This window comes from Rutilus rutilus (genome assembly GCF_951802725.1).
Source record: "Rutilus rutilus genome assembly, chromosome: 1".
Classification (NCBI taxonomy): Eukaryota; Metazoa; Chordata; class Actinopteri; order Cypriniformes; family Leuciscidae; genus Rutilus; species Rutilus rutilus.
In genome coordinates this window covers 50,028,217-50,048,876 of record NC_140209.1, presented here as the reverse complement: position 1 = coordinate 50,048,876, position 20,660 = coordinate 50,028,217, and the positions used below count along the sequence as shown (strand labels likewise).

The 20,660-nt window shown below is 36.1% G+C and overlaps 3 protein-coding genes across 9 annotated transcripts in view; all 3 read right to left on the bottom strand.

The window, feature by feature from the left end:
• The window catches only part of wnk4b (WNK lysine deficient protein kinase 4b), a 62,106-nt gene extending 59,815 nt beyond the window's left edge, over positions 1-2,291 (bottom strand). For both annotated transcript variants that reach the window (XM_084407234.1, XM_084407235.1), the window contains exon 1: positions 1,396-2,291. In XM_084407234.1, coding sequence (XP_084263360.1) covers positions 1,396-2,004 — 609 coding nt within the window. In that variant the 5' untranslated portion in view covers positions 2,005-2,291. The remainder of the gene's footprint in view (positions 1-1,395) is intronic.
• A 5,484-nt stretch (positions 2,292-7,775) lies between these two features.
• Positions 7,776-9,754, bottom strand: coa3b (cytochrome C oxidase assembly factor 3b). Its single transcript, XM_084384705.1, has 2 exons — positions 9,514-9,754; positions 7,776-8,060 (listed from the first exon to the last, which is right to left on the bottom strand). Exons 1-2 carry the CDS (start codon positions 9,737-9,739, stop codon positions 7,954-7,956), a joined length of 333 nt encoding a protein of 110 aa, XP_084240831.1. The 5' UTR covers positions 9,740-9,754; the 3' UTR covers positions 7,776-7,953.
• Positions 9,755-11,601: 1,847 nt separating this feature from the next.
• The window catches only part of arhgap27l (Rho GTPase activating protein 27, like), a 33,853-nt gene continuing 24,794 nt past the window's right edge, over positions 11,602-20,660 (bottom strand). For 4 of the 6 annotated variants that reach the window (XM_084408753.1, XM_084408752.1, XM_084408754.1 and 1 more), the window contains 10 exons: positions 19,063-19,150; positions 18,439-18,540; positions 17,919-18,017; positions 17,702-17,789; positions 17,488-17,610; positions 17,187-17,285; positions 14,329-14,406; positions 13,672-13,806; positions 13,302-13,407; positions 11,602-13,193 (listed from right to left, as the gene is read on the bottom strand). In XM_084408753.1, the coding sequence (XP_084264879.1) occupies positions 13,019-13,193; positions 13,302-13,407; positions 13,672-13,806; positions 14,329-14,406; positions 17,187-17,285; positions 17,488-17,610; positions 17,702-17,789; positions 17,919-18,017; positions 18,439-18,540; positions 19,063-19,150 (1,093 nt within the window). In that variant the 3' untranslated portion in view covers positions 11,602-13,018. Of the gene's footprint in view, positions 13,194-13,301; positions 13,408-13,671; positions 13,807-14,328; positions 14,407-17,130; positions 17,286-17,487; positions 17,611-17,701; positions 17,790-17,918; positions 18,018-18,438; positions 18,541-19,062; positions 19,151-20,660 lie in introns of those variants that run through there. The other 2 variants (XR_014627360.1, XM_084408756.1) reach the window with 2 other exon arrangements.

Below are 20,660 nucleotides of genomic sequence, written 5' to 3'. Positions count from 1 at the left end.
TTAGCCAAAAGCAGATTTGAAAAGCTTAGAATCAGATCAGTGGCCATTTCCATCTGTAGTGTGCACATGGTTTAGAATGCAAGTTTTTGCAGAAAAATAATTTACTTGACAACTAATATGACCCCGTCTATCTGCCTAGTAACCACAGCATGTGATCACACATGTGGTCATGACATCTTGCATATTACACCATAAGGAAGCCTGGGAGAAGAATTCTAGATTTTGGATTCAAGGTGAAAGCATAGCTAACAGAACACATATGATTAAGATTGAGGATAGGCCTATATCAGACACTCTACGACCTTTATTCAATTTGTAACAGTTAAAAATAACAGATCCAGCAGATTTGATCCACATGATTTACATTGTATCAAGCAACGTGCTGATTATAAACTAATAAGCTTATTTAGAGTCTGGAATCTAGTATTATAGTATTATAAACTGTTTGACAATCCACACACACACAAAAAGGTATTAAACTAGAAAAAACTTACTTAAAAACCTTGAGGTGAAAATAAAAATAGATTAACCCATCTATATATACCACTGAAAAATGCAACATGACAACCTTGAGCAAGCCATTCCTGACTTGAGCCTTTCACATTAATCAACCTACTGACTCTCCGTGTGAGTAGATGAGATCATGCATTTTCAATGTGTCATCTTTTGCAAAATGACATCTTATTTTTTAGAAAACCACTGCCTTGATTAGACTGAAATGTCACATGTTGATAAAACCTATCAACTGCCTTGCAAATATGTGACATCAGTATCATTTCCAGTGAAGAACAGATGCAGAGGGAATCTGACAACTAGTGCAAAGATAACAAATGCATTCATCCATTCATCATAGGGTGAGCCTATCAGCTGGGTGAAGTCATTGTGTGACAAAGACAATCGAAATGCTATCAATGCTTATCATGATTTTAAATTGGCCTACACCCTTCCTCATCAACATCACAAGATTCTGACCATACAGAACTTGCTCTGGTCCTTACTGCAAGATCCAATTTTACTGACTGGCTCCAACAGGCTACACATCTATGCTGTAATTGCTAATAAAACAATTAAGACATCCCCTCAAAGGAGATCCAAGAAAAAGGTTGGGATTGAGAGTCTTATAAGAAGAAGTGGTATTTTTACTTAGAATGTATGTTTCAAACAACGTTTTAGGAACCAATAAAGTTTACAAGTTAGTTAGAGTCTCCTAAATGCATCGGACAGTATATCGATAAAACCTAAGTACATAAGCCTCCTGTCATTATTTATCTATATCACATTACAGAAAAAGTCCTTAGTGTTATGTTTAAAAAGTTAATATAAAAAGTTAAATAAGACAATTAGGGTTGCTTGAGGCGAACCTCAACCGACAGAAGATTTGACCCCCATCCATACCTGCAGTTCACACCAAGCAACCTCCACGGTGGTCTCCGTATCCAGGCCTTTATAGACTGTCTTAAAAGACCCCCTTCCGATCTCAATGTTGAATTTCAGAAACCTTCCATCAGGTGAAGTCGCCACAGCTTTAGTCTCGACCTCATCCTTTTCCTCCTGCTGGCGTTTACTCTCAAACTGGGCTCTTGACAAAACGAGCTTCTTCTGGGTGCTTTCATCGTCGGAGTCCGAGCTGGCATCAGCCTCCTGTGCGCTGGGCTCCTCGGTGGCCCAGGAACCAGCCGGTCTCGGGTCCGAGTCTTGCGTCTCAGGTGGGGAGCTGGAGACAGGTGACATTGGAGGAGAAGAGTCCGTCTTTTTCTCCTCGTTGGTACTTTCCGATATGTTGTCGGCTGACCACGACAGAGTTTTTGTCAGAGGCACGAGTCTCTCCTGGGACTCTACGTCCATGGTGTGGAGTTTGTTAAACCTGTAGGCATTTCTCCTGGAGTTTGCCGAGTGTCTCCTCCGTCTCGGCGGCAGGCGAACTGGGAAGAACGAGTCCGCGTCCAAACCTGCAGGCAACTTCGGGAAGCCAAGACCAGCCATGTCAACCTCAGCCTGTGACATTGTAGTCGATATCTGTGCTGTTTACATTAGAATTACAGCGCACAATTTAATGAATTATTTGTCTTGGCATTCCAGAATTTCTCCATAACAACTATGCAAACTAACAATATGCCCTCCAAACCATAACAGCAGCTCGAGAACGAACTTCTCCAAGAGACCAATGCAGATTATATGTAAAACGCGACTATAAAATAAATGAGAACGCAAGTTAACGTTCTGTTGAAATGTAACGAAAGCGTTCTCCACTGAGCGCGTGCTGTGCCTTCGCTTTCCAAGTGCAAGTGTGTGTCTAGTACGCTACTTTACTATGGTTGCTCCTCCCCGTGGAAAAACACCTTAGTAATTAGTCTGTGAGGGACCACTAACAGTCAAGCTACACTGCAATCCCTCACGTCTCAGATATTATAGTCGTCTATTATGGAAAGTCGTGCAACAAACATTTACTCTTTAAAATGTTATTACTGTAGTAATTAATTATTATAAAAAAAAGAAGTAATTATTCCAATAGTGACAAGTAGGCTAACTTTTCCTTTCATTAGGTCAGATATTATAGCCAAAGTAACTATATCTGTTCAATTAGTATTTATTCATTAAATTCTAGTACTTATTCCTTTGGAATAGCCTAAATCAAGGAGGCTAACTAGGTAACAAATTGTTCATTTTAAAATGACCATTCAATTCCATGAGGATCTGAAGTTCAGAAATATTCACCCCAGATCATTCCAGTTCACTCTAGTCGTTAATATCTATAAATTCTATAAAAGATTCTAGTTCGTTAAAAGGAATGCTGAAAGAACCTTGCCACATGTCCATTGCTTAAGTTACTTGGGTTTGTCTGTTGCAAGAGAGTTAAAGTCATTGAGTTAAACTCAGTGCAGGGAAACCCAGATCTTTGAAATCACGAAGCAGTGAATTCAAGAAACAGCTGCTTAATAAAAATGCAAATAGTAAGTATCAAAACTTCCCTATTTAAAAGTGGGAATTTTGATTTCTGATTAGTTGGTCATAGCCCCTTAATGACAATCGTATTAGTCAAGCTTAAAACGGCCAATGTACAAATTCTTTCTGTGCTGAAAATGATTAAATACTGCTGTATTTTATCTGTAGTGCATGCAAGAATCATGGCAAATAATTTAATAATCAATATGTGAACCCATCAGTCAACCACTAATCTAAATATTGGGGAGTATGTGCACCCCCTAGTCATGACCCCATGATCATGTTACAATAAGTAGGCCGTATACATAACAGAAACTAATAATAGCTGATGAGCAGTATCAGAGATGCACAAACATAGACATCGGGTGTAATGAAAAAAACTCTTCATGGTATGTTGATGTAAGCTCAGACACTTCGAAACACTTACTGAAAACATGTTTGACAATATGACACACATGACAAATGTTTTTAATGGCTTCATGTGACTATACATATTATACCGTTCACATACAGCAGCAATCACTGAAACTTTTCCGCACCAGTCATTTATCTCTCTCTGTCTCTTGTCTTTGTTATTATTGCCTTAGTTTCCTAGCAAAGAGCTGATGCCCAATAAAAGGACATGGACTGATTGTGATCGCACAGAAGCGTGAGGGTCAGTGAGGGTCGAGCCATTATACTCGAAGGATTAACTTTGAATCGTCTTGTTCTACCAGCGGGCCACAAGGGAGGTTTTACACGCAGTGACGACAGGTGACTTGACAACAGTGTTTATGTTCATTTACACAACAGTGATCTCAGGAGCATTGAACAGTCAGGGGAAATAGAATAGGGATAGTTCACTCAAAAATTGAATTGTCATTTATTCATCCTCCAGTCCAAAACTGTTACCAAACAACATTGGACCTCATTGACTAAAAATAAAGGTTATTTATTGGAATCTATATGGTTCCACTGGACAAAAGGGTTTTTATAGTGGAAAAAGTTCTTTAGATTAACAAAATGTTCTTCACACTAATAATAAAAAATGGTTAATAATAAAAAGAACAGTTCATTGAAAGGTCCTTTTGGGGACCCTAAAAAAACACCATTGGAACCTTTATTTTAACCCTAGTAAAACATAAAAAAATTTTGTATTTGATTTTTTTTACTTCATCTGAATGGTATGAAACTTGGTAAAGGTTTTGGCACTTGCTATGTGAACACACACAAAAAAAAATCATGGACATGATTCGAAAAAGGTTAAATGGTCCTGAAAAAATAGTCACACTTGTACTCCTCAAAAATGGCCGCATTGGAAATGAATAGGGGACGAATTTCATCTAGTGGAATCTTTTGGTATACTGCGGCCAAACAAAATCTTACTGAAAGCTCATTTTTTAGATATTAAGCTCAACTTGTTTAGATTTATGGCTTTGGTTTTCTTGCAGTTATAGAGTAAAACGTGTTTATGAAAATATGGTAAAATGGTAAATGGACTGCATTTATATAGATCAAACTTAAGTCTGCGGTCAAGATTTATGACAGTTTAAGTTGGAAATTTAGTAATGTTTGGTATAATTAAGTAAAAAATAAAGTGAATAAATGGATTATAACTACAGCGTAAATCATTTAGTATCATAAAAACCCTGAAAATACAAAATATTAAACAAAATACATTATCAAACTAAAATATTAATGAATTAATTTGAAATAATAATAATAAAAAAAAGAATCTGTCATTTTTGACCGGCACACGGAGAGCAAAAAAAAAAAAGAGTGTAAAAAAAAGGCTTTCTTTGAAATATGTTATTTTGTGTTCCACAGAACAAAGTCATCTATTTTTGGAAGTGAAGTGAATAACATGAGGGTGAATAAATGATGACAGAATTTCCCCTTTTGGGTGAGCTGTTGACCGGCTGAATTGGCTGGCCTGCAGACTGAACGATGCACTTAAATGTCATCTAAAACAGTATCAGAACACTGAAGGCTGTTCGCGTGCCGTTGCATGGCTTCGCTGGAAAGCTTCGTTGAGCTGAATGACTAAATTTCACAAGCAAAATCACGTGTCTGAAAACGATAAAGAGTAGCCTATATGAATGTGGTCCAGAATGGAGCTACAGATGAGCTTGTGTGGAGGAGATATCTCCGACCCCCAGAGCGAGATACTGTAGTGCCTGGGGCTCTGAACTGACCCATGTGACACACAAGCTCACAAGACAGACTTGTGTAAGTGTGCACTCTTATCAGGATCAACATATTGCTGCTCCGTGAGCTGCTCCGCCTCTCTACAAATCAACCCCTCCCCGTGTTAAACTTTTGCAGAATCATATTTATATTAAGAACATCTTGTTGGATTGAGAGGTGAGGACACCATCTCTCAATCCAACAAGATGTTCTTAATATAAATATGATTCTGCAAAAGTTTTAATTAATAATCTTGTGACAGAAGTTGGCCATGTGAGAGAGGTGATGACAGTTGTTATCCTCACTAAACGGTGATCACCTTTCTGCCCTCCCTATGTATCTCTGTGCAAGCTTCCAGGAAAGGAATAAACACGAGGAGTAGTTAAAGGGATAGTTCACTTTGAAATTAAATTTTGGTATGTTTTAGCTTACCTCAAGGGCATCCAAGATGTAGGTGTCTTTGTTTCCGCAGTAGTTTCAATTTTGATATTTTTAGGTCAAACCGTTCTTGTCTGTCAGTCATATAATGCAGGTCTATGGTCACTGTCTCAAAACACAAGCACAGAGTCCAAATTAAAACAATTCCCCATCGTCCAAATTAAACAACTCCCCATCGTAAGTACACATTGATGGCCTAAGACACGAAAAGAGCGGTTTGTGTGAGAAAACGAACAGTATTTATATCGTTTTTACCTCTTATACACAGCCACGTCCAAGTGATCTGAGGGCGCGCGCGCATCCTGGTGTGTGACGTGTACGCAGACTGGTGCATAGATATATATACACTAGATGTCGCCTTAAAGACATTCGTTCCAATGAACTGCCGTAGACAAGGCGACATCTAGTGTATATATCTATGCACCAGTCTGCGTACACGTCAGATCAGATCACTTGGACGTGGCTGTGTATAAGAGGTAAAAACGATATAAATACTGTTCGTTTTCTCACACAAACCGCTCGTTTCGTGTCTTAGGCCATCAATGTGTACTTACGATGGGGAATTGTTTAATTTGGACGACGGGGAATTGTTTTAATTTGGACTCTGTGCATGCTCTTTGAGACAGTGACCGTAGACCTGCATTATATGACTGACAGACAAGAACGGTTTGACCTAAAAATATCAAAATTGAAACTACTGCGGAAAAAAAGACACCTACATCTTGGATGCCCTTGAGGTAAGCTAAAACATACCAAAATTTTATTTCAAAGTGAACTATTCCTTTAAGTTTCATAGATGAGTCAATACAACTAATTCCAATTTATATTCCAGGTTCAATATAACTCATATGCAAGTTTACATTAAGCATTATCACCAAAAAATATTTCCACTCACCATTGCTTTTCTTTATAATAATTATTATTTATGAATTTATTTATTGCCATGTTAGCATCAAATGCTATGTACAAAATATAAATAAAATAACTACATAAAATATTTCAGTGTAATGATAGAAACTCTAAAATTTAGTTAAAAGATAAAAGTTAAAAAACCTTTTAAAAACATTTATTAATAAAACTTCTGAATGAAACTTGCATCCTTTTCTTAAAAAACAAAACAAAAAGCTCATATATAAATAAAAAAGCACTTTTTTAAAGATGCTCTATTGGGTTGAGATCTGGTGACTGTGGGGGCCATTTTAGTACAGTGAACTCATTGTCATGTTCAAGAAACCAATTTGAAATGATTCGAGCTTTGTGACATGGTGTATTATCCTGCTGGAAGTAGCCATCAGAGGATGGGTACATGGTGGTCATAAAGGGATGGACATGGTCAGAAACAATGCTCAGGTAGGCCGTGGCATTTAAACGATGCCCAATTGGCACTAAGGGGCCTAAAGTGTGCCAAGAAAACATCCCCCACACCATTACACCACCACCACCAGCCTGCACAGTGGTAACAAGGCATGATGGATCCATGTTCTCATTCTGTTTACGCCAAATTCTGACTCTACCATCCGAATGTCTCAACAGAAATCGAGACTCATCAGACCAGGCAACATTTTTCCAGTCTTCAACTGTCCAATTTTGGTGAGCTCGTGCAAACTGTAGCCTCTTTTTCCTATTTGTAGTGGAGATGAGTGGTACCCGGTGGGGTCTTCTGCTGCTGTTTTGGCTTACTTTTAAAGAAATAAGTTTCTAAGAATATATATTTAATATAAAATGTATATAAAAAATAAAATTTAATATAAAAGAGAGAGAGAATGTTGATTAGATATGTAACCTGGAATTTTTTATTTTTCTTTAACATCCCTAGTAAGAATATTATCAGAGTGGAAAAGGTTGCAAAAGTTAAATTGAACATAGCTAGCTCTATGGGCTACGGCTTTGCAGATCTTAGGATTGTTATAAATATTGTATGTACAATTTTTTCATTTTGACATAAAGAACAACATTTTGTTATATTCTCCAGATTTCTCAGAGAAATCCTGCCCTCTATATCACTAATCAATTTGTTCCGTAATAAGCAATACGTCAGTACTGTTCTTGAGTGACACATGACCGGAGAGGTACAGTGTGTCCTAAGCTTATAAAGATAAGAGTATTTACAGTGTAAACAAATTACCATCACCTCCTCCTGATGGGACGGCACATACTGCCATCTAGTGGAATACTTTTTAAGTCACAGTAACTATTATAACATTAGAAAAGGCAAAGACAAAGAATAATTCAAATAAATAAATCTTTATTGAAATCATTCCTTAGTGAAATACGCATTCATGAGGGCATTTGCATTTTGCTTTGTGGCCACTGAAAAATAAATGTTCATTGAGTCTCAAACATCAAGACAAATGTTGACTGTCTTGCCAACATTGCACAGCTGGAGCTCCTTCGGCATCACTAAGACTAAGAGTTGGCCCCCGTCCGAGGCCCTTTCATGATGAAGGTCTTTGCCTCGTCATCAATCTCGTCCATGATTCTCTCCTGCCTGACTGAGAGAATAGTGTAGCTGACTGATGGAGTGATAGAGTAGTTAAGGCCATTAAGTCACACAACTGGAGTATGAGTAGCCTATTTGAAAATGTGCTATTAACATATTTAACAGAAAGAAATGGATTATGGTGCTACCATACTTTTTTAGATACTGTATGGTACCATGATAATACAATGTTTTTTTGAGTCATGGAAATCTTTATTCTACATTGTTCACTGTCCTTTGGTACTCTTTTTTTTTTTTCAATATATATTTTTTAAATATTTTTTGTTTTAAAAAGAAGTCTCTTCTGTCATCAAGGCTGCATTTATAAAAAATAAAAAATAAAAAAAATGAAATATTATGACAATTTAAAATAACTGTTTTCTGTTTGAATATATTTAAGATGTAATTTATTTCTGTGATGACAAAGCTGAACTTTCTGCATTATTACTCCAGTCTTCAGTGTCACATGATCCTTCACAAATCAGTCTAAGATGATTTGCTGCTCAAGAAACATTTATTATTATTATTATTATTATTATTATTATCATCAATGTTTATGAATAGAAAATTCAAAAGAACAGCATTTATCTGAAACAGAAATCTTTTGTAACATTATACACTACCGTTCAAAAGTTTGGGGTCAGTAAAAATTATAAAAAAAAATTTGGAAAGAAATGAAAGAAATTAATACTTTTATTCAGAAAGGAGCATTAAATGTATCAATAGTGATAGTAAAGACATTCATAATGTGACAAAATCTTTCTATTTCAAATAAATGCTATTCTTTTCAACTTTCTATTCATCAAAGAATCCTGAAATTTTTTTTTTTTAAAGTTAAATAACGGTTTAAATAAATAAAAATAAAAAAATAACAGTTTTCAACATTGATAATAACCAGAAATGTTTCTTGAGCAGCAAATCATCATATTAGAATGATTTCTATCTAGGCTATTTGAAAATTCAGCTTTGTCATCACGGGAATAAAACGCATTTTAAAATATTGAAATAAAAAAGTTATTTTAAGTTGTAATAATATTTCACAATATTACTGTTTGTTTTGTATTTTTAATCAAATAAATGCAGCTTGGTGAGCAGAAGAGACTTATTTTAAAAACATTAAAAAAAACGTACCGATCCCAAACTTTTGAACGGCAGTGTACATTTATATGGAATGGCCTTCAGGGTTAGGAATGTTCTGAATATATATATATATATATATATATATATATATATATATATATATTGTAGTAACTGTAACTGTAGTAACGATAGTATTTTACAAGAAACTAAGGTTACTATGTAATTTTTTTTAAACATTTTTTAATAATACCAGTAAGAACGTTCTAAAATAAATTGGCAGAGTAGGAAAGTATGAGCAGTATTAATTATTATAGTTTTTAAATTGAATGTACAAAACGATGTTTATCCACTTATGAAAATAAATCATTTGAGGCTCAGCTGTAATGTTATGAAACTATGAAGGATACATATGCCCACCACAAAGGCTCCGATGGTCAGTCCCGTGATCAAATTACGGCTTCGGAGTTGTTTTGAGTGCCTTTTCCAGTATTCCAGTTCCTGCTGTCTTTTAAGCATCTGTTTCTGGGCAGGTGTAAGATGTTTCGGCGCTGCAGAGGACGCGTTCTGAGTCTCTCCCTCCATGTTTGTTCCGTCTTCTGTGACGTCAGACGCTGCACCAATCAAATCATCCATATGCGATACGTCAGGTGTCTCGCTGCGAACAACCAGGAGGTGTCGCTATAACTACGAGGAATATTTTGGCTAGGACTTTTTCACCAACAGGTTTTAGATTAAGCCAGGAGTAGTTAGATAGTTAAATTAGGACATTTAAGTAGCTCTTTTAACCCTCTGGTGTCCTTCATTTCAGAGTCACACTCAAGACCTTCGGGACCAAATGGTCCGGGAGGGTGGGAATAATATTTATAAAAAAAAAAATCATCTTTTTTTTTTTTTTACTTGTTTTTTATAATATTTTTTCTTTTCTTTTTTGGTGTTTTGAGATAATTTTATGATTTATAATTAATATTTATGCAATAATTATGACCCATTTTTTCCCATTGAATATAATAGAAATTTTTTATATATATGAATTTTTTTTTTTTTTTTTATTAAAGCTGTATTTCATTTTAAAGTCAAGCCTAGGCCTCATGAAATCAATTTTTTAAATGAGATGGGTGCCATCTGGTGGATACACTGAGCATTTTTATCACGCAATAGCACATTTTTACCACTAGATAGATTTACAGCTTTCTGTAGAAAGGCTTGCGAATTCTAGTGATTTTTGAACATGTTTGCCAATTTTTTTTCAGGTTGTTGATTTTAAAATATAATAACAGATTTACAAAGACTATTTTTGTATTTTTTGTTTGTTTGTTTTATACAAAAAAGGTGTTTTCATATTTTTGACAATTTCCCATTCATTTCCTATGGGGGTCATTTTTGACCAAAGAGCAGAAGTGTGACGACCACTTAGCATTCTCGGATCATGACCTCAATATTTTTTGTGTGTTCACATACCTAATACCATAAAAGTCACCTAGTTTCGTAACATTCCGAAGAAGCTGTGATTTTTAAAAATTCAAAATAGATTTATGTAATCTGAATTTATTAGTGTGCATGTGTATAAAAGTGTGTTTGTGTGTGTGTGTGTGTGTGTGTGTGTGTGTGTGTGGATGTGTCTGTTTTGCACTCTTGATGTTTTATAGATTCACCCCTTCACTGTTGTGTGCTTTTTTTCTGGATCGTGGCTGATATGTAGATTGTATGCACAAAAAAACTCTGTATTTTCACATTTTTGCCAATTTCCCATTCATTTCCTATGGCGGACCATTTGGTCCCGAAGACCTTGAGTGTGACTATTTTTTTTTACAACCACTTAGACTATTCAAATCCTGTCGCCAATTTTTTTGGATGTTCATATACCAAGTACCAACAAAGTCACCAAATTTCGGACCATTCCGATGAAGCTATGATTTTATACATTTTTTTATTTAAACATTTTGGGACCATTTGGTCCGAAGAACACCAGAGGGTTAAACGTGCTTTAGAAAAAAAAACATACCTGTGCATCCTGAGACAAAACAATGGCATTGATATCTTAAAAATATCTTCAAATATACAAAAACACCTTAAAATATAGTTGCTTTCAGTTAAAACAGCTCAAACATGCATTTTAGTCTGGGACTAGACTTAAGCCTTGTCTGTGAAACTGGGCATTAGTATGAGAGAAGCTAAATTAAAACGCCTTCATCTATTATTCCATTATGGAGGGCCAAACCTGAAAGAAATAGATCCCAATGAGAAAATAATGAAAATTTAGTTTCTATTAATTTTCTCTTTCTATGCATTATATGTAAGAATCATCCCCCCATAAACAATCATAAATAGTGAAGTGCAGGAAGATATAGTAGGCTATAACGTAGTGTAATGTGTAATTAAAAAAAAATCTTAATCACACATAACAAGTACATAATCTTGTTTAAATTGACAAACTGGTTATTGAATGCTTGAAAATATCTCAGGGAACAATAAACAAAGACAAAAAAAACAAAGAGTGAAAATGAAGGCACCACATTTATTTATAATTTCTCACATTGCATTGATATATATAGTCCAGTGCTAATATCTGTTCACTATCTTAAATTGATGTACACACTTTTCATCTGACTTGCAAAATTATTATTGTATATATGCACTCTTTTAATACTAATAACATTTCTTTCTTATATCTTTGCTATATTTCCTAGATTTCAGTAATTACCAGTGTAAAAACTATGCACATATTTGCATAAAATTAAATATGGTTAATCTGTTTTATTTACAGAATATTTATCTCTGTAATGAAATGAAATTGCCAATTATTTCTTAACCATACTTTTATATAAACAACATATGTAAAATATGTACAGCTTTAGTCTACATCCACATTTTACTTTACTGCATAATGTTCCATTGTTCATGTTCGTTTTCATACGTCTGTACATTGCACTGTCAGCATTTTATAAACATGTTTGATCTTAAAGATTAAAGACAGTGAAAAATGTTACTCAGTATACAGTTTCTTTTCAGTCTCCTTAGCAATAAAGTTCATTGGCCTAAGACTAGAGCTTCCTCCACATTGGTGATCAAGCACTTTAAAACCCAAGATCTTCTTTCAGAGAAAAATTACGAATCAAGCAAATGTCCATACCTTTGTTGAGGACCTTTACTTGTTTATTCAACATCTGGAAAAACCTGGTTTGTTTGGCTAATTCAAAAAAAAAAGTTGTTCCACAGGAACTGTTTTGGATGAGTAGCAATAATATACCGTATATTATTCAGTAACAAGTACAAGTATGTGCTCTGCTTGTCTAATATCTTCAAAGCAATTGTTGCAAGTTATTTCTTTCTGAGAACTCCACAACGGTCTCATCTCAAACATAAAACCATGACAAATTAGAATTTGTCTTTCTTTATAAGATCTGTTTGATCATATCGGCTGATGGTCCCTTTGGCTTTTTGTTCTCTTGATTTTGGCGGTACCAAAAACACAGATTGCATTCAAGAACAAGGCAGTTTCGAGGTGCAGATCCTCTTGCTGTTTCACAGGGCACTTATTGGTTGAGACGTTTTCATTAGTTCTAATTAAAAAAAAGAAATATTGAATGGGACAGTCAATATCCAATCATTACATTTACATTTATTCATTTAGCTGACGCTTTTATCCAAAGCGACTTACAATTGCTATATATGTCAGAGGTCGCACGCCTCTGGAGCAACTAGGGGTTAAGTGTCTTGCTCAGGGACACATTGGTGTCTCACAGTGGATTCGAACCCGGGTCTCTCACACCAAAGGCATGTGTCTTATCCATTGCGCCACACCACCCATTGTCCACAATCAGTGGACAGAAAACAGTCAGTAACCTTGTTCATTTCTCTGGAAAGATGAAGGGAACGACAGAAGATGTGCTGATTTCCTAGCATTTTGTAATTTCATTTGGTTTGGAAGAGCTCAATGAACTCGTTGAGGATGAGCTCCACAATCTGGTTCTGAAAGACCATGTGCATGGTGATGTTGGACTCCTCCTGCGGTCTCAGCAACGTTGGGCCGAACACGATGGCCATATTTTGGACAGACATGCGGTTCTGCTCACCATGGTCAATTACTCTGAAAGATGGGTAAATGGATTTAGTACTTCAACAAACAAAACCAACATATGTGACCATCATACTACTGACAACAGAGCAAAAAAAAAAAAAGAAAAGAGGTCCATACTTTCGGAGATGTTTGAAGAGAACCTCCATGGTGTCGTGGTTGGGTAAAGGCAAGTTTCTCACCAGATCTCGTATATACGACACTTTCTGGCTGTAGTCACTCATTTCTAGAAAACAAGTACAATACTTGATTTGTATCCCGGTGAATTGTATTTATAGATATAATAATCAAATAAGTCAAAAATAATCATGAATCGCACATTTCAGAGTTCATTTAGTAAAGAATCATACCAAATCAAATCACTGTCAAAGCAAATATACTGTACATCCATGTCAAAAATAGATTATTTTTAATATCTAACAAACTCTGTTAAACGGATTTATTAGGTACACCATTCATTTGTTCTCTAAAACAGGACAGTTATACTCACGGATGGCTGCGATGAACCTATCAAAAAAGCTGAAGGGGAAAAGAGGCTCAGGAAGTTCACGTAGGAAAAGCTTCAAAGCTCCTGTGATCACATGGATCTCTTCCCACTGCCCGTCCTCCAGATCCAGATCCTCTTCTACAGAGAGAAAGGAAAACGCAGTTTTGTGTCGTCAATAAAACAAACTTTTTTTGAAAATAAGAAATCATTGTTTGAAGGAGATCTCGCATTAAGTTATTATGATTTTACAGCATTAACAATTTATATTTATAATACATTTATATTTCTATTATTTTTTATGTCGGAACATTTTTTAGAGCAGAATAGTTTAAGTACAATGACAAAACCATTGAAAACAAACCCTCACTGCTTTGTAAGAAAACTATGTAAGCTCTTTCAATTTGACATTTGATGAAATTCCCCAAAAAAATTGTCCTGGTGAGAAAGTTTTAAAAACAATGTTTAAATACAATTCAGAATAAAATCTTTTACTATAGCTGTAGCAATTACGGTGTTGTGTTCATTTCCAGAGTGGTCTATAAATTCACTGTGATATAGTGAAGAACTCAGTCCATAATGGTGGATGTGTACAGTGAAGCGGTTTAAACACAATAAAAGTAATTGCGGTGATCATTCATGATGTGTCTAGTTCTTGTTTACCATGATCAGCTTTAAATCGCAGCTTCTGGATGACAGCCAGGTTCCCGCTCACTCTGTAGATTCCATCTATTTTCAGACCTGCACCAGACAAACAGACACTGACACTTTAGATTACTTTTCTTAAGGCCCGTTCACACCAAGAACGATAATTAGATTATATCGGTTTGTTTATTAGAAGCATGCTGCAGTTTTGTTGTCCACCGCTTTAAATGCTCAAGGAAGAATTTTGATTGGCTGTCAATGCTTTTGTCGTTTATCAAATGGAAATAAATAGTTGTGAAAGTGATTCCAATGATATTGTTTCTCTGTGCTGTTATCGTTATAGTAGAGGTGTGGACTCTGTTCTTTTACATTTAGAACGATTTTTAAAACGATTTCTTTATCGTTATATTTAAAGGGATACTTCACCTCTGGAAAGATGAATGTGTATTTAAAATGGGTCATTTATGTAGAAGAAATATGAAATTATTTTTGAATTTGGAGCTTTCTAGACTGAGAAAAGCCAGAAAATGTATTTTTGGCTTATGTGGATGAAAGACAACAACTCCCAGAATGCACTTGCTTCGCTGCTCTACGAGGCCACTCCCAAGCCACGCCTACCGGTAAGAGCGCGCATTTAAACAACAAGACTAGGCTACTAGTGAGTCTCCATGACGAGTCTGCCCGGGATTTCGAGATCGCCCAAAATGTCCAGTATTCGGCTTTTGCGTTCTACAGTCGCCATTCATTATGTTTACTGTGGTGAGCAGGACGAGGCTTAGGGGCGCGGGAGAACGGCGTGAGGCCGGTGGCGTGATTACTGATGAGCGACACCTGTGAGACGCACCGGTCTCGTATCTCTCACGGAGGAGCGGGAATTTTCTTAGCAATGTTAAAACGCACATCAACCGATCACTTGTTTAGCGTTCATGTAAACACTACATTCAGATTCACCAATCGGAATGAATTCAGTTAGATTGAAACAAAAGGTGTGCATGTAAACAATGAATGGCGACCGCAGAAAGCAAAAGCCGAATCCCGGACATTTTGGACGATCTCGACGGCCGGACATGTCCAGGAAAAAGAGCATGGTAACCCCTACTACTCAGCTTTCTCCACAGAACAAATGCCTGTTAGCTTAGCTTCCAAAAAAAGACGGCTGACACTGTGTATATTCTGTGAGTGAGATCCCACCCTCTATGGGCGGGTTAAAAACATGCGGGACAGCTCCTACTACTGGCTGTAGTCTTTAGCCTCTGGCCAAAAAATCCTCCGATGACGCAAAATGACGATTTTTGCGTCATCGGAGGATTTTTTCCAGACAAAAAAAATACATAAATCTCTCGTCTCAGGGGGATATGAGTTTGGAAAGCACGGTAATTCGAAAATACTACAGGTTTTCTACTAATACAAAGCTTAATGCTAAATCCTGAAGCATCCCTTTAAAGGTGCCTTGTGTAAAAATAAATAAATTCATACTCCACATTCCATACCAGATGGGGGCAGTATACCTCCAGAAAGTGAGTTGGTCTACTCTAGAGTATGAATATCTTCAAGCTACTCCCCTTCACCTTTACCAGTGAATATGTTCATATTCGTTTTCTTCATATTACATTTTTATTGTTAGTTTGAATTACATTAATTTGACAGACAGCATTCGCTGATGTTGACCAAGCTAGCGCCAACGTAACCAGAGCTTCCAACTCTCACGCATTAACCGTGAGACACGCAAACACTTTTCACACGCTCTCACTCACCCCACACATCAATTTTCTCACGCACAGAAAAATCGCGAAGCAAAGAGGACACGGATACCGACAGACTAGACAGAGCAGGTTAGTTATGATATAAAAAAAATCTCAGCTCTCAGATTCTGTCAATTTTATCACGCAATTCAAACAATAAATACCGTTTTGGCGCTTGTAAATGTTACACGACAGATCCCTAGCGCACGTAAACCGAACATCTCTACTATAGCTAATAATAGTAAAAAAAACACGAACACTGAAAGATACAGTAACGTTAGGCTACAACTTACCAAAATGTATTCCTCATACATAATATCGACCAATCAGTGTTTTTTATCAGCGTGAAGAGGTCAATAACACAGCTGGAGAACAATTATGTCAGATTTACCTCAGGAAAGCCATTTAATATAACTTACATAATATAGGTCACGTAGTTGGCAAGAAAAAAAGAGCAATAGAGATTGTGCTATGTGTACTATATTACAATACTGTATTTATGAACGTTATATACGTTTATCGAACAGCCTTCGATACATTTCTATGTTATAACTTCCCGAAAATCTACACAAACATATAAAACAAACTTCTAACGAAATACTAACAGCATCTTACTTACCAATCCAAAAGAAATGTTGCAAGTTCGGAGTCAAACCTCATTTTTTTCATGTCCATTAGTTGTCTCCAGCGATGGAAAGCAGTGCCAATGTTTACTCTGGTTCTGTTCCTTTTTTATCAGATTTTATTTGAATGTAGTAGTGGGGCTGTAGGCTACTTTCCACACGATTAACATCAGGTTCAAGTACACCCACAAGCCGTGCGAGTTATTCGTGTATTGCATGGCTGGTGGTTATGTTGCCCGCATACCGCCTCCCATGGCCGAAACTGGTATTACGACACCTGTCGGGCCGTGGCTAGTAATGCTAATGCTAATTTAGGTTGATATCTCTGCAGCACTATAACTTGACATTTTTTTAATGACATCATTGCCCTTATTTCTTCTCATTCTTTTGATGCGTGAAGCTCATTTTTTGGATATTTTTACCTCAATTTTTACATATGGCACCTTTAACGTCCTTGGTGTGAACAGGCCTTAACTCAAACTTGTTATCAAATGCCAAAATGATTGCTTACCCCTTTTCTCAATAGATCTGATACATTTTTCCATAAACTTGGGCACGGTTGTGTTTTCCCGATGACAGAGGGTATCTAGGTGGCAGCCAAACACATTCTCTGTAAACAAAGGAACAAATTGAAAGTTAAAATCATTAACTATAGTAGAACAGAAAGTGAATATAAGATAAGAACAAGTCCATTACAGTCAATTTCTCATTGATATCTGCTTGAATTCTTTGAAACAGGGTCTTCTATATATGTATGGACTGAACAGTGTCACTGATTAAATTCGTGTTGAAAGGCAAAAGTTGATACTAACCTTTGATGTAGCCCTTCTCTTTGACTGACTGTAAGGTAGGACGCCTCTGGAGGAACTTGCGTAGCTTGGTACGGACGCGGCCCTGTTCTGTGTCTATGCTACCTGTTGAACTCAGTCTTGTTGCTATAAGAAAAATATGTGAAAACTCAAAGATGCTGAATTAAGTCATTGATAACAGTTATGTATGTGATGTGCATCTGATTCAGTTTCTCACATTCAGTCTTCTTCTCTTTATCTGCAAGCAATGGAGATTTTTCTGGGATCTCTTCCACTTCATCCTCTGAGTAATGGCCATGGTCATGCTGTGAAAGATCACAACATATTTTCAACATCGTTTTAAGCAAATGTGAGGGGGGGGGGGGGGGGGGGGGGGGGGGGGGTAGAACAATCTTGTGTTATACTGTATGTGGCCAGCATGGGGCAGCACTCACCAGCAGTCTGATAGTGTCCAAAATGATCTTGTGCCAGTCATGTATGATGCTGTCTGTGTCATACTGTATCAGATACTCAGAGCCGTGACGTGTCTTGAGCTGCTCAGTGACATGGACAGTATTACAGGCTTTAATATTAGAAATATGGACTGTATATGCCTACAAGAAAATCTCTGAAGGGCAAAAGTCAACCATTATTTCCAGCAATCAATATCAAAGCTGTAAATTAACATATTTGTGCATAAGATAACATACTTCTAGGCTTTACCACACCTTAAACTGCAACGTATGTTCATAATAGTGCAAGAGTTATAAAAGCATTTGTGTTTTATTGCCAAAACAAAGGTCACAGTCACACTGGCCTATGACTAAACTGATGACAATGGAACAGATTTGAATTCAGAGAAACTATTCAGGAAACTTCAGTCATAATTCTAGGAAAAGCAATGTAATAAATTTCACAGGATGCAAGTCCTTTGTTTATTTATTTTCAGAGACTGTACTGAGTCACAGTGATTACCTCTAAAACATTCTTCTTGCTTGACTTTTCTTTAGATGCCCATGACAAAGTTGCTCCTTTCAGTTCCACGGTGTACTCTGGGACAATCTGATTGGACTTGGTCTGCAGGAGACAAACCAATGGCAATCAGTTTATATGAAAGTAGCTTTCTTTAGTAAACTTAATCAAAGATTACATTTAAATGTATTATTAAAGGGATAGTTCACCCCAAAATCACCCTCAGGTTGTTCCAAACCTGTATGAATTTCTTTCTTCTGTTGAACACAAAAAGATATTTTGAAGAATGTTGGTAACCAGACAGTTGACGACGCCCATTGATTTCCATAGTTTTTTTTTTTCCTACTATTGAAGTCAATGGCTACCGTCAACTGTCTGGTTACCAACATTCTCTAAAATATCTTCTTTTGTGTTCAACAGAAGAAAGAAATGAATACAGATTTGGTACAACATGAGGGTAAATAAATGATGTCAAAATTTTCATTTTTGGGTGAACTATTCCTTTAAATTATCATCTTTTAAAAGATTTAAAGATGATGGCAAAGGTAACCTGATTGTAAAAATACAGGATGAGCATGTAGAATTACATATAATCCTAAATAACCTCAAATATAAATATAAACTTACAGACATCCCAGCAGGTGTAAATTTAGGGTCTTTGTGGAAAGTGAGTATGCCATCATGGAGAACGGTCCACGACTGCGCCCAATTCTTCCTGCACAGACAGCAGCAGGATTTCAACATTCCAGAACAGAGAGACTTGTTAAAAAAACACATTAACTGGTGATCTATCTACCTGCAGAGTTCAGATCCAACACACCTGTCTGTAATTATCAAGTGCTCCAGGGCCCAGTTGTTCAAAAAGTTCAGAATGATCTGGATTTGGAAATCCCATGTTTTGCTATCCAGAATCAGGTAATCCTTATTTTTCTGTTTAAACTATTTAAAAATCCTCTTGTGATTGTGCCAATGCAATTTACAATAGTAATAAAAAAAACACTAAATTTAATATCTTATTTTTGTTTAATATTTACAGCTGTTTATGGCACAATAATCTCTTTTTTTCTTTTTTACTTTACTTTGCCTAATGTCTACTTCTAATTAATTACTTTAACAGTTAAACTAATCAAGAGCAAAAAAAAAAAAAAAAATGTGTGTGTAACACTAGGTTCCCAAATGAAGACGGTGATAATGCAGATTCAAATAAATAGAGGATTTATTCCAATCCAAACGTGATAACAAGCCAACGGGAGACACTGTGCACTTGACACAAACAATAACCGACAAGGGATACAACAGAACAGGAAGTATAAATACACAAGCAGACTAAACAAGGAACAGCTGACAAGACTTAACTGAATGAAACCCTAGAGACTAACGAGAACAGGTGGAGACAAGACAGAACATAATTGTGACAGTGTGTATACTACATTTGACCAGTATTAACGTTTTATTACATATTTGTTCCTGAAATCCACCCTTCTGCTGGGATCAGTATAATCCTGGCCAGTTGGCCAGGTAAACTGATCGGATTTTGGTTATCGGATTGGATCAAATCTTGAAAATGGGTTGTTCAAAAGGGAAAGAAGGAATCTGAAATCAGATTAGATCACTGAATCCAATCCTAGTTTTAATCTGGATCAAACCTTCAGTTTGTGTTGTTCAAAACTTGTCAGTAGGATTTGGATAACTTTGATCCAAAAAAACAGGATTATCCTGATCCCAACAGGGGGTAGGATTTCAAGGTGGATTCTAGGAAGAAAATGTAGTAAAACTTTAAAATTGGTCAAAAATACAACATTTGTATATCACGTAATATACACACACACTTATATTTTTATTTTATTTAACTGTTAAAGTAATACATTAGAAGTAGACATTAGGCTACATTCTGTATTAAGCCTTTCGGTAGCCTACTGTAAAGTAAAAAAGAGATTTTGGCACCATTAAATAATAAAACTGTAAAAATAAAACAAAAATATTATATTTAATTCAAAGTGTTTTATCACTGTTTCTAAACTACATTGGCACAATCATAAGAGATGAACCAGTCAAAAGATCTTTGCAAGCGAACACAACGTTTTTTTGGTGAACGCTATACAAAACTTTTCTGAGAGAACGCAAAAGCATATTTTTTTCCCTATCTCATATTTTTTACATGACCATGTCCCTTTGGGGGTTCCGTAGAGCACCAGTAATCCAGATTTGGTAATCGGAAAAAGTTT

Excerpts from the sequence above, each read along its gene's own strand:
- coa3b (XM_084384705.1), bottom strand. The coding sequence starts at position 9,739 with ATGGATGATTTGATTGGTGCAGCGTCTGACGTCACAGAAGACGGAACA. Across the intron at positions 8,061-9,513 it reads AGCCTTTGTGGTGGGCATAT|TCAGCTACACTATTCTCTCA; the intron begins GTATCCTTCATA and ends TCACTCCATCAG.